The sequence below is a fragment of the Aulonocara stuartgranti genome, assembly GCF_965226115.1.
Source record: "Aulonocara stuartgranti genome assembly, chromosome: 23".
Lineage (NCBI taxonomy): Eukaryota > Metazoa > Chordata > Actinopteri > Cichliformes > Cichlidae > Aulonocara > Aulonocara stuartgranti.
The window spans coordinates 8,886,788-8,903,401 of NC_138958.1; the positions used below are offsets into that span (position 1 = coordinate 8,886,788).

The window sequence follows — 16,614 nt, forward strand, 5'->3', positions numbered from 1 at the left end:
CAGAAACTCTACGCAGGAACAAGCACATATAGAGAATATTCCTTTGTGACTGTCACACGGCAACACTCACGCAAGCCGTGCAGTTTGCTTTCTCTCACCCTGTGGAGTTTTTGCCTGTTAAGATAAAGTTATGCTCTACTTTAGTCTCAGTCATTCCCCTCTGCCCCAAGATAAGTGTATGATTTTTTTTTTTTTGATTTTTTTTTTTTTAATGCTGTTATGCTTGGTAAAAGGTTATTGTTGTTTCTGCTTTTGGCTCTTCCCTTCTATGTGTGTGCAGTGTTCCCTCGTTAATCGTGTGGGAGTTACGTTCTAAAAATAACCCGCAATAGGCGAAATCTGCAAATTATTATTTTTTACAATTGTTATAGATATTTTAAGGCTGTAAAACCTCTCACTACACACTTTATACACTTTTCTCAGACAGGCATGAACATTTTCACACTTTTCTCTCTTGTTTAAACACTCTCAAAGTTCAAACCTTCGTAGAAAAATAACTCCAGTATTATAGAATGAAACCAACTTCAGAGTCACAGTGCTAGCAATCGAAGATTTATGTAAATTTGACAAGGCCAGCGCATTCTGTACTGGACAGGAGACATGGCACAGAAGAGATTGATTGACAATGGTCTACAGCCGATCAGGACACAGAACACAATGAAAACACACACACACAAAAGCATGCAAAACAAAATTGCACTAAAAAAAATCAGTGAAACGGCGAGGCCGCGAAAGGTGAACCGTGTTATAGCGAGGGACCACTGTATAGTCTAATCATTTTCCCTTAATATAATTCTTAAAATGCTGTATGTATAGAATATGTTTGTACACTGTAAACCCAAAAAAGTTAGCAGAACTTAAACAAATTAAGGTAACCAACTGCCTTAAGTTTTTAGAAGTTGATGAATTTCAAAATTGAAGCTTATCAGTACTCCAGTATTTCAGTTACATTTGGTATGTATCTTTTGACTAAAATAAAAGTAAAACGTTTAGTAATTAAATTTTTAAAAAAAGTAACTAGAACTTAAAGTTTTCATTCATGTTTTCATGGGAATTAGTTGACATAACTTCAGTTCGACTCAGTATTTAATGATTTGGATGATTTTATGACAAATTGTGTCTCCAATTCATGGTCGTCATCGTCATCATCATCAATCATCATCAGAAAGGTTTATAGTAGTTGTGACCCAGAAGAAAGTGGGCTAATGCTAGAATTCAAAGTCTCAGTTTGAGGTTCATGATAAAGACAAGGAGATTTTATAAATGGTGGAATGTTGGGGGGTTTTTACGCCCTAAAAACCGATAACCACGGGGCTCCAAAGTTTTGTTGCTTAGAGTGTGGGATTCCTTTCATTCCTTTTTATTGTAAAATACAATCCAGCTTTGACGCATCTTTTACTGAGTAGAGGGTCCACTCTGCCATAAAGTTTAGTGCTTCAAAGGTAGTTGCCCTTTCGAAAGTTTCTCCCATCTTCACCCCAAATCTTTGTAGCTCAGTGTGAGTAACCACCAGGTTTAGGTCTCCTTCCTTCCACCTAAAACATCAGGAAGGAGGGAATTCGATCAAAGTTGATAACTTCATGTTCTGAGGCTCCTGAGCCAAATACAGCAAGCGCTCTGAATACTTATGTCAATGTAATATTTCAGATTTTTCTTTTTAATGAATTGGCAAACCTTTCAACAATTCTGTTTTCACTTTGTCGTTATGTTTGGATGAAATTAATTTTGAACAATTTCATCCTAAGGCTGTAAAACGTGTGGGAAAAGTCAAGGCGTCTGTAAACCTTCCTTATACAACGATCTTTGCCAGATTTTGATTGATTAATTTCTTACGGCTCCAAATTGCTCGCTAGATGATAACTGTATCATCTTCCCTCCTTTCAGGCCGTGTGACCCCCGAACAGCTGTGCTCCTACATCCAGCTGTTCCGGAGCAGTAGAGGGGCGCTAGAGAGTCACTGTGGGGTGCTTCAGCTGGGCCTGGCCACGGCCCAGACTCTCCGACACCCAAGCCTGCCTCGCTGGGATTCCTGTCTGGCCTTCGAGAGGCTGCTGCTGCAGGTGCGCGCTCATCTTACACGGCCTTATTATCCATATGTGCTAGAGCCGATGAAAACTTGATGTTTTCCTTTTTAAATGAGATGTGAACATCTTAAAAATGCGATACCACCTATGACAGATTGACACATTTTTGAGCTCTTCAACTGCAACACAGTAGCCTATTTCAGATGAAAGTAGTTTTCTTTTAGAGTGTGAGAAGTGTGACTGAAATAACTTCAACAACACATATCGATGTTAGATAATAACTTGAAATAAAGCGACACTGATAGTTTTAACTAAACTGGAAAACTGCATATTCGCTAGCATTTTTAATTAACATCGCTCCTGTTAGTAAATATGTTATTACCAGTGCACAGGAGGTAGGTGTGTGTTTGTGGTTAGCAAGATGGTGGCAAGAATGTTGTGTTAAACTGACAGCAACAGGAAAAAACAGATTCCTCTCTGTCATAAACAAGGTCAGTTTTGCTTGTAGGGAAAACATTCCGTTCAAGTAAACACGGAGAAAACACTAGATTGCCATGATTTCGTGTAGAGCCTTTGAATCTACAGGAGGTCTTTTATGGTGGAGGCACATGTACATGTGTCTTTGAGCTTTTAAAGGTCGCAGGATAAGTCGGGGGAAGGAGGCGGAGTATAACGAATAAATCAAAAATGAGAGCACAGTCAGTCATCACTCATTCACCTCCACAGCAGTGATTAGTACATGTTCTGTACTTTCTAACACACAATCTTAATGGCGCCAAGCTATGAGCTCACTAATACAAAGCCATTTCCTGCTTCTCTTACCTTGGTATTTTCATTGAGTCGCTCTATACTCCTGAAGCTGTAAAGCAAGCAGTAAGACAGCCGAGTATTTAGGAACTTATTAAACTAAAGCACGGAAAAACAAAACAAGCTCTTAGCCATGCCCCATGCCAAATTAGAATTTGAAAACAACCTCATAAACCTTCATCCTCAGCTGGGGCCATCCCTGTTTTACTTAATAAAGGAAGAAGACTTTAGGGCTTACTGTTCCAATATCCATTTACTTCATGAACCCACTTTGATCCACTGCCCCATGGTTGTCTGCTATACCTGGATAATTTCTCACCACACTTTTTTTTAGTTTTAGTTGTATCTTATGAGAACTAACTTCATTAAAGTGACTGTGTCTCATTAAGCTGATGGTGACTATGTTAATAACAGTGTAGGATACGTGGCACTTGCCCCAAGTTCAAAATTGCATTCTTCAAGAATCAAATCTCACAAGCAGGCCTTGAGCGCGATTTGAGGGTTGTTTGCAATCAAAACTGGCTTGAGTTTTATTGAGGAATTAAGGGAAATGAGTTGTGTGTCCTCTGTGCCCCCTCTGTTTATTTAATCTTCGTATGAGTCCGTTTTTTTCCCCTCTGCTCAACATGGTCAGAGAGAAGTTAATTACTCTATAAAATGGCGGGATGAAATGCCTTTCAGCTCTGCCTGGCAGTCTGGATGTGTTTGCTCTGCCTGAGTGTGTGAGGGCTGCTGTGGGTATGACCGACCAGAGCTGGACGCTCCATTGCTGGTGGACAGTGTGACTTCATTCAGGCCAACACCTCTGTGGTTCACTGGGGCTTTGGATGGGCAGTGACCGAACTGAGGCAAAGGACCAATGAGTTCAAGGCCTAGCCTAGTTCATGCCTTTCCCAAAAGTTGGCTACAAACACAGAAGCACACAAAAGAGATTCTAATATCTCAAATATATCAATTTCTGGTGAAATAAAGGTTCAAAAACACACGTCGTGTAAGATGCTGCGTAATATCCACTATGTGACCTGAGCTGCTGTAGAATAGTGTTCTGGTCCGGTCATGCTTGAGTACTTGTGAGGGTCTTGCTGCTTGGAGGTTAATCAGAAAAGGGTACAGATGTGGTTTTGGAGGTCAGCATGTTAGTGGGACTGTGAAATAAATGTGGTTAGTGTGATACTTAGTATTTATACTGCCACCAGATTTATTACCTCCTTAATAGAGTTGTTACGTGTGTGTGAGCTAGATATCATCTTGGCTGGCAGTGCCACCCTGCCTGCTCTTATACCTCCCTCACTGTTCTTGGCCCTGGCTGTCTGACATAAGACTGGGGTTTCATCTGAATGGTTCAGATTGAACAGGCTTGGAGGCTCTCCAGTCCACAGAATGTGTAGTACTAGGCAAGCTAGAAGGGGTGGGGCAGCTAAGGCAAAACTCAACAGACTCACTCTTTCACCACTTCCAGGAACACTCACTGCTTTACCTTCCCATCACCATCCCAGCCAGGACCTCAGCCTTCCCAAACTAAACATGCACACTTCTACTGTACATCCCTCCCACGGAGAGTAGACTTTGCAAGTTCATTTTTTTAAAAGACCGATTTTTATTAAGGTACGTAGTGTCTCTATATAGCGTGCTGTCCAGCCTACTGTTGATTAGTCTGTCACATCACTGAACTTGGAAGTGATGACAGCAGTGCAATAGAGAGGAGCTAACCTCTTTCACCCCGGCCTGTTGCTTTACTCTGCTGGGATTACCAGGGCATGCCTCTGCAAACATTCAAACTCAGAGTTATTGCTGGTCACAGCGCTGCTCAGACAGAAAGCTGCACTCGGCTGTATGTCCCCATCTCCCAAGGGTAACTCAAACTGGTTGCCTGGTTCTTATCGCTGTCTCTGCTTTAGCTGCATGTTTGTGTTGTAGTCTGAAATGGTGTTTATATGACTAAAACTGAGCTATGAATCCAAAACCAGTACCCTTAACATTACTTTATGGCAGATAGATAACATTGTAAAACCTCTTCTATGTACAGGATATGAAAAAAAAAAAAAAAAAACCCATTATTTCATTAGTTCAGATAAGATTGAAAATGTAAGTATCTGTTGGTTTTTGTTGGCAGGATCTGAGCAACTACAAATATGAACTGAATTGGTCCGACTTAATACTAGATATCCCTCACAAGTTGCACCATTCCCACCATACTGACTTCAGTCTCAGGTGTGAGTGTCAGTGTATGTGCCTCAGTGGGATGTCAGCCTTCATTTTCTTTATCAAAATCATTTGGAAAAAAATCCATCCATCCATTCGCTTCCACTTGTCCTTTTTCAGGGTCGTGGGGGGCGCTGGAGCCTATCCCAGCTGTCATAAGGTCGCCAGTCTGTCACAGGGCTAACACATAGACAGGAGACAACCAGTCGCACTCACATTCACTCCCACATTCACACCTATGGGCAATTTAGTGTTTCCAATTAACCTAACCCCACTAACTGCATGTCTTTGGACTGTGGGAGGAAGCCGGAGTACCTGGGGAGAACCCACGCAAACACGGGGAGAACATGCAAACTCCACACAGAAAGACCCTGGCCTGATGGTGGAATTGAACTCAGGACCTTCTAGCTGTGAGGCAACAGTGCTAACCACCAGGATGAAGTGTAATTATTTTCTGTCATCAAGATTAAACAGAGAGTTTGACCTGCAAATTTCAGGAAAAATTACATAAAAGGCTACTTTTTGATTGCAGCTGCTCCCTAGTTGGGTCTTTTGAGCTGACAGAGTGTTGAATCAGTCTTATCCTAAAATCTGTTTAAATGGGGCTTTTGTGCAATATTTCCACAGAAACAATTTAGTTAAAAATGCCCAACCTGTGAGACCCTCTTTCGTAATCGTCCACAAATTATTCTGCAAGCACACTGAAAACCTACAGTTCACCATGAGGCATGGTTAATTCATCAAGATAAGTCCAGAATAGTTTTTTTTTTTTATTATTATTTGTTTATGCATTTGGTGACGTCTGTGTTATAAATTATTATATAGCCAGGGTGGAGCCTGGTGACCCTAACACTCCATTAATAACCCCCAGGACAGTGTCAGTGGGCTCTGCCCTAAAGACTCGTGACCCTCAACCTTTATCCCTTGACACTCTTGGATGTACAATGATCTGCAGAGAATCAAACCTGCAGGTCTGCAGTATGTTAGTAGTTTGACAATAAAAACCCATGTCATCTCCTTTTATATAAAGCTGTAAGAAAGTGCACCCACAATACGTATGCTCATGCAGTTATATATGCAACATCTGGATTGCATCATTTCTTATGGTGACAGAGGGGAAAAATGTTGATATTGGTCCCAAGTAACTTTCATCTTATCTGAGCTGCATGCCAGAGACAGGCAGGAGGCTTTAAGCCTGTAATTGGCCTTTCCCCAGGGTATGGAGACTATCCCCACATCCCAGACATTCCCCCTTATGTTCTGTCACCACTGTGTCCCTGCTGTTTTCTCTGTTTTCCTCCAGATTGTAACAAAGGGGTGTGAATGACTTCGGGGTGCTGCCCTGAGATGTCCACCATTGACCTCCTCTAGTTCCCTACTGTTTAACAGCCTCACATCTGTACTGACCTGGACTGACCGTCTCCCCATCCATCCACTTTCTGTACCACATTCTCCCTCATCCAGCCCGTGTATTATCCTCTCTGTGAGTTTGTTAGCCCTGGAGCAATGCAGATTTGCTCACAGAAGAAACCACAGGAGGTTCAGGATCAACTCCTGTCTGTTTCTCTACAAAGTGGACTCTTTGTCTCTCAGCTCCTGTTTCCTTACCCATTGTTTTCTATAACTTCATCAGGCTTCCTTTTAAATATGTCTTGAGCAGGATTACGGTTTCTCTGTGATGCGTTCCACAAACATATGGCTCACTACAGCATAAGCTCACATGGCCCATGTGAACTCCTGTACTCCACTAAAGTCCACGCCTCTGTATTTTCAAGCATAACAAGCTTTATAAAAATGTAGAGTGGGAAAGAAATTAGTTTATCGGAAGATCAAGTTATTTACCTATCTCTTCCTTCCTGTGTTTAGTTGGAAAGGATTATAGTAAGGGGGAAGAGCAATGATGATCACTCCCAGGAAGACCCAGGAATAGCCCCCATGTCAAGCCAACACCCCCCCCCCCCCCCCCCCTTTCCAGCACCAGTATCCTGAGACGGCTGTGTTTACATTGTTCTGCACAGCTCAGCCTTAATGTACTATCTGTTTAATAGGCAGAGAGAGGTCTGTTTATAGAGGGGGGGGCTTTTTAGCAGAGGTGATGGGTTGGTAGGCCAGAGGGCAAAATCAACTCATCTCACTTCCTGTTATCATTACCTCTCTTCTTTCAGACAGATAGGTGCTTGACTCACCCGGCTTTCTGCATTACTTATCCTTAATCGCCTCGCCATCCTGCTGGCTATAATTGTGTTCAGTTTGTGCCTCCCCTGGAAAATCAAGTAACACAGGAAGGCTCAATCAAGTTGCTTCATATTAGGCCTTGCTGCATTCACTTCACAGCTCAATAGTCATTTGCATGTGCTGCGTTTTAAGTGCTCTACGTCTTTCTACTAAATCTATATCTCAGCCCACTGAACTGAAATTTATTGCTTTGATGTTAATAGCTGTAGAATTACAATGCTGCAGCGCTCTAAAATTTAAAAGTGGGGAATAAGATGGTCTCATAAGGTTTTGATATACTGAACATTTTCTCTTCTACTTAAAGCGCCCCTCGCTCTGTATCGAGGCAGAGTTGCACTGTCACATATGTACATCTGCGGATATCTTTTGTTCTGGTTTCTATTGTTTACTGCGCCTGTTAAACTGCAGACTCAAAGCCCTTCATGTCAGGAGGATTTTTCATGTGGCCTTGAGTTTTTTCCCCCACGAGTGTGTGTGTTTTGAGGTTTCTGCAGAATGTTTTTCACAGCGTTGGCCAAAGGAAACTCGTTTTTCTCACCCTTGCTCAGACCAAACTTTCATCGCGCTGAAATCGTTGATCTTTCTTGAAGATCATTTACACTGCTCTCTCCACTTAGGCACACTTTTGATATTCCCGAAATTTGTTGTGCTGAGGTGCACTGTCATCTTGCAGTGTTTAGGTGAGGTGGTCTAGGGAACATGATCAGAAGGTAAGGGGGGGGCTCATAAAGCTTCCACTAACACTCTCCATCCGTGGTGAATCAGGTTAGTGTGGTCTGCTGACTTGGCCTTCTGGCGTCAGACTTCATTTGAGCATGCTCCAAAAAGACACCACAGACTGGGAAAAATCCCACAATACACAGCATTCATCCTTGGATTGTTAACAGGGAAGACCGTAGAAAAAGCTGACCATTAGGGAAGATGGCGGGGTTTGCAAGAGGCCCAACAATGACCCACTGTCCCAGATGGATCCGAGCAACGAACCGCATCGTACCTTTATATTCCTGAGACTGGCACACAGACTCTGCCTTCAGTTTTACGTGTCACTGCTCATTGTTGGTGTTCCATTTTTTTCCCATGGTTTTGTGCATCTGAAACTATATCCAGATGTTCTTGTAAGCAGGTGCGTGTGTGCACAGCTATGTGTGCGTGCAACCATTCATGCGTGTGCATCCCTTAATGTGCTTATTCTGGTGAGATTGTCTCAACTTCCTGTTGTCACAAACAGGCTCTGTGTTCGCTGTAGAAAAGCTCCACCTCAGGACAGATTTACTATCAGGTCATTTGTCACTACCTGCTGAGCACAGGCCAGGGAAGGTCAGAGCCCACAGGACATACGTCTTTGTGTTAATTTCTCTTATTTGAAATAGAGACAGAAGAACATTCCAGGACCTTTGACTGTCCTCTTTGGATACTGTTTAACTAAAAGTAGATGAAAGAGTTTCATCAGATTGAAGATTTATTGTTATTGGTCAGTTAATGGGAAAAAACATATCAGCAATCGGACGATAAACCTCACTGCTAGTTCTTGCATTCTCAGCTTGTCTTTAATCATGCAGGCTTGTGCATAAGTTCAGTAAAGGTGAATGCTCTGACTTGTGAGCCATTAAACAAACACAATCTTCCCACTTTGGTCGTGATAAAAATCAAGGCCCAGGACAAACATGGGTAAATTACACATTACCATCTCAATCGCACCCTCAGTATCATAAAAGGAAAAGAAAACAACATGAAACATAATCAATAAAAGCCAGAGACATTAATAAAACTCAAGGTGAATAACTGAATCTGTACCACTGCCTAAATGCCTCTACTTAAGTGTCTGGCATTCTTCTTCTGTAATGACGTGTTACAGATCACAGGTAATGGGTAAACATGCCTGCTCTGTGCTGTGTATTTTAACATTGACATTAAGACAGATTGTGATGAATTTGCAAAGAGATGTGACCAGTTGCTCCCAAAAGGCTTAATGACACAAGTTTGTGAGATTGCTTATAAATATCTTATTAGAATCAAAGACTGTATTAAGACAGTATAAAGGATGTAGGATAGCAAACAATTATAGTAATTATTAGAGACATAATGGAGGATCATCCAGGATATGATCATTAGCTAACAACTCATCAATCACAAGTCATCAACCAAAGAGTGTAGATCATCCCATCACGTCGTGTTTCATGCACCAAGATGGCCACAGCATAAATACTCAACTTGAGACTTTATTATAGGATATTAGCCAGGGGTTAATGTTACCCTGGCTACATTAATTTTCAAACAAGCAAAAAGGAATGAAGGCGAATTAATGTGTTCTGTAGTTGCAAGCCATGTCAATGTCTTAATAAGCCACAAATCAGCTGTAGATACAGTAACTTAAGTCAAATAACAAATGTGATGTAGTTTTAGGATGTTTCAGGTTGTATAGTATCACACTATGATGTCATTCATTCTATTAAAGGGATTATCGATAACAAACTGTAAATAAATGCATAAAAATGAACTTGTCAGATTTGTTGCATATCCAAGTCTGTTACTGCAGTTATATTAGAGTTTAAGTTAGCTTAACAATTAAATCTGATACCTGCACACTCTGGACAGGTTGCCAATCTGACATAGAGCTAACACAGAGGGACCGACAACCTAATCCAACTAAGTGCGTGTCTTTGGACTGTGGGAGGAAGCTAGAATACCCAGAGAGAACCCGCACAAACACTGGGAGATGCAGACTCCATACAGAAAGGCCCCCGTCAGATGATGGAGTCAAATTTAGGACCTTCTTTTTATAGGGCAATGTGCTAACCAACTTATTATAGTGCTGCTGCCCTATTATATTATAATATATAATATATATTCAGCCTAAATTAACATGCATTGAAATTCATGGAGCTTAACAGTACTCAGCATTATGGTTGTCATGTTTCAGTTCACATTTCCATTATGTGGTCCTTCACTTTTTCTTAGCCAGTGTGGCCCTTGAAATGATGTTGCCCACCTTCTCGACTAGAACCTCTCTTTGTTTCAGAGTGTAATTGTGAGACGCCAGTCTGCACAATTTTCTTTCCTCTGCCCCCAACACTTTGTTACCTCATGCCCGTTCTGTGGGCTACCTTGTGGCCCCAGGGAATTGCCCAGTCACCCATAGGGAACGAGACTGACCAATCACTATGGCAACTAAGCGGTGAGGGTCAAACCAGGTCAATCAGAGACAGACTGTTGCCATCCCTGCTCTGTCATTAATTACGTATACCTCCCCAGGCACTGCTCCATGTGTAATGCAAAGCTGAAAGGTTTGGATCCAAATGGTTTGAGTGGATGGTCAGGTGAAGTTCACCGATTCATTTCATACGTGTATCTGTGACAGGGTCAGACTTGTCTTTATTATGAACCAAGAGAGGGTTTCCACCTCTGACTGTGTTTGGAAACTAATGTGTCAAATAGATATGTCATGTTAGCAATAAGAGCACAAATGACCTGTGTGATGTTACAGAGACCTCTGACTCTAGAGGAAGGCTTTATTTGTTGATTTGATTAAGTCCAGCGTCATCTCAGTGTTGTGCGAGCCTGTTCTTTAGAAGTGGGCATTTAGTTTGATTTGAGCAGCCAGAGCGTACAGAACCCAGTCCTCTCCAACTTTAAATGGTTCAGTGTTTATAGGTTGTGACAACACTTGCTGTGTCTGGTTTAGAGCTCAGCTTTCAAATTGAGCTGGTATTTGCATTTGTTAGGCGCTATGGAGATGAAAAACTGCATGCTGCACAGCTTCCCTTCTGTGTGTGTGTGTGTGCGTGCGTGTGTTTAGGAAGGTTGCCTTTTGTTGTTCTTGGACTGATCTTGTATGAGCTAGAAATGAAACTCATCTGTGGAGGGAAACAATCTCTCTGCTTGCCTTGTAACATGATTGACATAGGGGTGCAAAGAATAGGGAAATACCCCCCAGGCTCTCTGCTGGAGTGGAATCTGGTGATGGTTAAATGTCCTCCTTTCCCCTCATTCCATATTATTAGTGTTTTCTTTCTTAGTTTAGATATTCTGTTTCATCCAAGTGTCCATCTTTTTCCACCTCTAACCCTTTAGTTTTCAATTTTTTAAACAATTGGACTTCATTCGTACAAATGTGTCTGACGATATCTTGGTTTTTATCTGGAGTAGAAGGGGAGTATCTGGTCCTGCAGTAAAAAAGAACTGTAGCCATGTGCTGAAACAGCCTGTAAGACACTGGAACCAGAATGGCCAACTTGAAGAAGTACACGCTGATGAAATATTTGTTAATGAATTTGTTTGAAATGCCTTAGAACATTTGCCAAAACACTGGATATGTTTAGTAGAATTATGACAAATAGAAACCACTGCCCAAATAGCTGCTAGATACAAGTGACACAAAGGTAAGTAGAAGTATTTTAAATGAGCTACACATTACATAAATGCATTGAATTTGCAGAAATAACTAAAACATGTTGGCTATTGGACAACAGTGCATTTCACAATGCCTGCAGAGCGTTCTTGAAAAGTTTCCACTAACTGTCATGGTGTATACCAACCAAGGCCAAAATTAAGCTGTTCCAGCCCTCCACGCTGCATTTTATCCAATACGAGAACTCAATTTGAAAACATGTGAGCGAAAACCTCACTAATTCCTGTGTTTTTCCCACTCTAGCTTTCATCTGGAGTGAACTCATACACCCCACTTTTTGTCTACTATTGTTCTCGCTGCATTTAGAGACACATGTGGGTCTGTTTGTCCCACTGCTGTTTTCATGGAAATGGGGCAAGGAATAAAAGTAACCCAAAACGAGCAGCGACGCCGAACCGCTAATTATGAGCGGGGGGAGGGATGAAGGGGCCCGAGGAGGAGGAGAGGACTGCTTATATACATTCCCCCTTCTCACAATCTCCAGCTATAAGTCTCCATCTTCTCCACCCTACTGTTTTGTTGTTTTGCTTTTGTTCTGAGTTATTTAAGATGCTGTGTCTTTCATGTGTGCAGTTGTGATCTCTCTGAGCTTTTAGCACCGTGGGTCGTAACACAGCAGAGATGTCTGCACGACGGGTGCCAGTGACAGCAACAAGTTTTATGTTCTGTGCTTGTGCGGCATAATAATTCATACCTTTTTATGATTTGATGATTTTGTGTTCTGTTTAGGTGGTCATGTTGGTGTTAAAATTGTCAAAAGCATCTGCCTTTTTAGTTGCTGATTGTGAGTATGAGGATACGATCATAGGAAAAAAATAAAGCATTTAGTCAAATGACACATTAAGCACATACTGCACATCTGGCCGTGAGGATCTGAAGTTCAGATGTCCTCGTTCACACTGCACTAACCACTTCTCCACATCCTGTCTAAAGCATAACAGTACAGAGGTTAAACTGCAGAATCCAATTTTTATTTTTGCAAGTTTGCATGACTCCAGTCTGCAGTTGGCTGTCTCTGTTTTTTCCCTTACTTTGTTGAGCAGGCAAAACTTTTGCTAGACACATTTGGTGAAATATGTCATAATGCATTCATGAAATAAAGCAATTTTTAACATGACTGAGTTTAGAAAAACACAGTCCTTAAGCCAGGCTGTGTTGCCAGTTAGATACACCTATCGAATAGGGGTGCAACGATACACAAAATTCACGGTTCGGTTCGGTTCGATACTTTGGTGTCACGGTTCGATATTTTTTCGATACAAAAAAATGTTCATGCCTTTTTAATTTGTCATTTATTAAAATTATAAATATATATTTTAACTCAAAAGTACAGTTTTTAAATTTAACCCTAACCCTTGTGCGCGTTTTTTATTTTGACAGCGAATGCGCACCTGCGGACCACTTATGTGCACCCCTGGTTATTTAGCTCGTCATATTGCAGCCACAGAAATTCTTTTGTCCATGAAACCATAAAGCTGCACTTTCTTTTTGCCTTATAGTCTCATTTGTCATAACTTCTCCGTTTTGTGGTAAGCTTTTCTTTGGCTGTCACTTCTTCACCCTGACCTGTCTTATTTGGCTCAGCAGAACTAAAATATATATACACTGCTACTTTTACACACGACTCACATAAGCTCAGCGATTCTCTGCGCGATCAACCTCTCACATGTTTAAGCTTGCTGCGGGAGATTTCACTTGTCATGTTTGCATAGTAAGCTAACGATTAATAAGACGATGTCAGAGGAATTGGTGCACAAATTATCATCACTCACAGATCAGTGCTGTCATTGCAAAGTGAAAGCAAAAAAACAAGCGCAAATTCAAACGCGATTTCAATATGTCACATATTGACAGTGGCTCACCGATGCCAATGACATAATTACCCAGCTACATTTCTGAAAGAATGCAAAAGCATTGACATATATTTTTCCTACAATAGCCCGACGGGCAGGGCAGAGAGATTTTTGTAGCCCGACTGGAAAGATCGCTAGCTCCGGGACGTCGGGCTAGCGATTTTGCAAGCCCTGTATCTGATTGAGGAATCACTCATCTTTGGAAAAGAGAGTTTATTACAGAGAAATGTCTCTTTCCAAAATAAAAGCTATACTATCCGCTTCTTCTGGGCTATATTCTCAGCAGCATAAGGAGAATCACGTGCTAACAGCTGTCTAAATGACTCGGCTAAAGTTAGTAGCATGCTTGTTGTTTTTGTCTTTGCACTAGGATGATGTCGGCGTAAATGTGCAGTCATATTCGTTGTGTTCCCACTAGTGCTTTCAGGTTAATCTCGTTGAAATGACCTTAACGCCACAACACGGCAAATCTCCGTTAACGAGCTACCGCCGATCGCCCCGTGCATGGGGCTAGACGGCCAACACGTTAACGAGCTAACTGCGCTAACACACTAGTTCACACCAATGTAATTAAGCATTGCATGGCACATCCAACATACTGTTTTACTTTAGTCCATGACTCGCTTACCTTCAGGGTCATACGTCACATGAAAACCAAAATAATTCCAAACGCCAGATCTGAATGAGGGTGGGGGAGGTCCATCTTGCAAGGAGAGCTTAACTTCTGTCTCGCTAGCTTGCCCTGCGCTCTTCCTCCTGACTATGCTGTCTGTGTTGAGCGCTCAGTGGATCTGCGCTCGACAGTGCAGCCTAGGCGGAGTAGTCGAACGCAGATTCACTGAGCGCTCAACACAGACAGCATCGTCAGAAGGAAAGTTGATAAAATAAATTACAAATGTTGTATTGTTCGATACATATGCGTACCGAACCGAAAGCACTGTATCGAACGGTTCAATATCGATACGAATATCGTTGCACCCCTACTATCGAACTATAATCTTTTCCAACACAGAAACTCTGCAATAAATCTCATTTATAAAGCTTATCATATTCAGTTTGTCTTAAGACTGTGCCAGAGAGGTTCTGACTCAGCTCTTTGGTCATATTGGACGCTATTGTGAGAGACACTCCATTAAATTATAGTAAAGTTGGTTGCAGAAGTTTTTCCACTGCCATTAATGTCAGTAGTGGTGGACAAAATATTATATACACCTAGCTCATAGTGCTTTATCATTTTGATAAATATCAATAAATCCCAGTGAGTTTAAAATAATTTGACATCAACTATAAAAAAAAATTGGTGTGTGTGTGTGTGTGTGTGTGTGTGTGTGTGTGCGCGCGCGCGCCGTACTCTTTTTCAACCAGTGTTGGAGGTGGAGGTAAAATGTTTTGGTTGAGTGTGTTACTTATAGTTTTCTTGAAAACAATTACACCTGCTGTTTCCAGGTCTTTCTGTAACTCTTGGACAACTCGACTGATAATTCTTTTTACTCCTCTGTCTGAAATTTTGCAGGGAGCACCTGGTCATAGTTGATTCATGGTATGTTTATGGTGAAATGATGTTCTTTCCACTTCCACATTATGACCCCAACAATGCTCATTGGAACCTTTAGTAGTTTAGAAAGTTTCTTCTGTAACCAATGCCCTCAGTATGTTTTGCAACAATAAGTTGCAAAGGTCTTGAGAGAGCTCATTTGTTTTACCCATCATGAGATTTTTTTGTGTGACACCTTGGTAATGAGACACCTTCTTATAGTCCATCAGTTGGGACTCAACCAGCTGATATTAATTTGCACTAAGTGGCAGGATTTCTTTCTAATCACTGATGGATTTCAGCAGGCGTCATGACTTTCCATGCCTTTTTGCGCCTCCCTTGCTTCATGTGTTATTATTACACCTAATTTATGGACATCTGTGGTTTGATTTCTTTTCATGTGTGGACTGGATTGGTTGTTACCGACATCTGGTTCATGTCAGTAGCACTTACAAAATTGGTGACATGTTAAATATTTTACCCGTTGTATACTATGAATATCAGAAAAAAGTGGATATTCTGTCATACATATACTGCTATCGCAATGCTCATATGAAACAAGTACAAGTAATCTCTGTCAGTGCAAGGCTCAGGCTATAGGCAGCTCTTAGTGCTCTGTTTAAAACTGGGGATTTTTCTACTCTTGGATCTGTATGATTTAGCTCTGGCTGTGAGCATACAGGGAGTGCAGAATTATTAGGCAAATTGTATTTTTGAGGAATAATTTTATTATTGAACAACAACCATGTTCTCAATGAACCCAAAAAACTCATTAATATCAAAGCTGAATGTTTTTGGAAGTAGTTTTTAGTTTGTTTTTAGTTTTAGCTATTTTAGGGGGATATCTGTGTGTGTAGGTGACTATTACTGTGCATAATTATTAGGCAACTTAACAAAAAACAAATATATACCCATTTCAATTATTTATTTTTACCAGTGAAACCAATATAACATCTCCACATTCACAAATATACATTTCTGACATTCAAAAACCAAACAAAAACAAATCAGCGACCAATATAGCCACCTTTCTTTGCAAGGACACTCAAAAGCCTGCCATCCATGGATTCTGTCAGTGTTTTGATCTGTTCACCATCAACATTGCGTGCAGCAGCAACCACAGCCTCCCAGACACTGTTCAGAGAGGTGTACTGTTTTCCCTCCTTGTAAATCTCACATTTGATGATGGACCACGGGTTCTCAATGGGCTCCAGATCAGGTGAACAAGGAGGCCATGTCATTAGTTTTTCTTCTTTTATACCCTTTCTTGCCAGCCACGCTGTGGAGTACTTGGACGCGTGTGATGGAGCATTGTCCTGCATGAAAATCATGTTTTTCTTGAAGGATGCAGACTTCTTCCTGTACCACTGCTTGAAGAAGGTGTCTTCCAGAAACTGGCAGTAGGACTGGGAGTTGAGCTTGACTCCATCCTCAACCCGAAAAGGCCCCACAAGCTCATCTTTGATGATACCAGCCCAAACCAGTACTCCACCTCCACCTTGCTGGCGTCTGAGTCGGACTGGAGCTCTCTGCCCTTTACCAATCCAGCCA

General features: G+C 41.4%; 1 protein-coding gene across 1 annotated transcript in view; it reads left to right on the top strand.

Moving 5' to 3' along the window:
- scfd2 (sec1 family domain containing 2) overlaps window positions 1–16,614 on the top strand; it is a 102,160-nt gene that overhangs the window by 19,020 nt on the left and 66,526 nt on the right. The window contains exon 4 of the mRNA XM_082524017.1: window positions 1,885–2,060. Coding sequence (XP_082380143.1) covers window positions 1,885–2,060 — 176 coding nt within the window. The remainder of the gene's footprint in view (window positions 1–1,884; window positions 2,061–16,614) is intronic.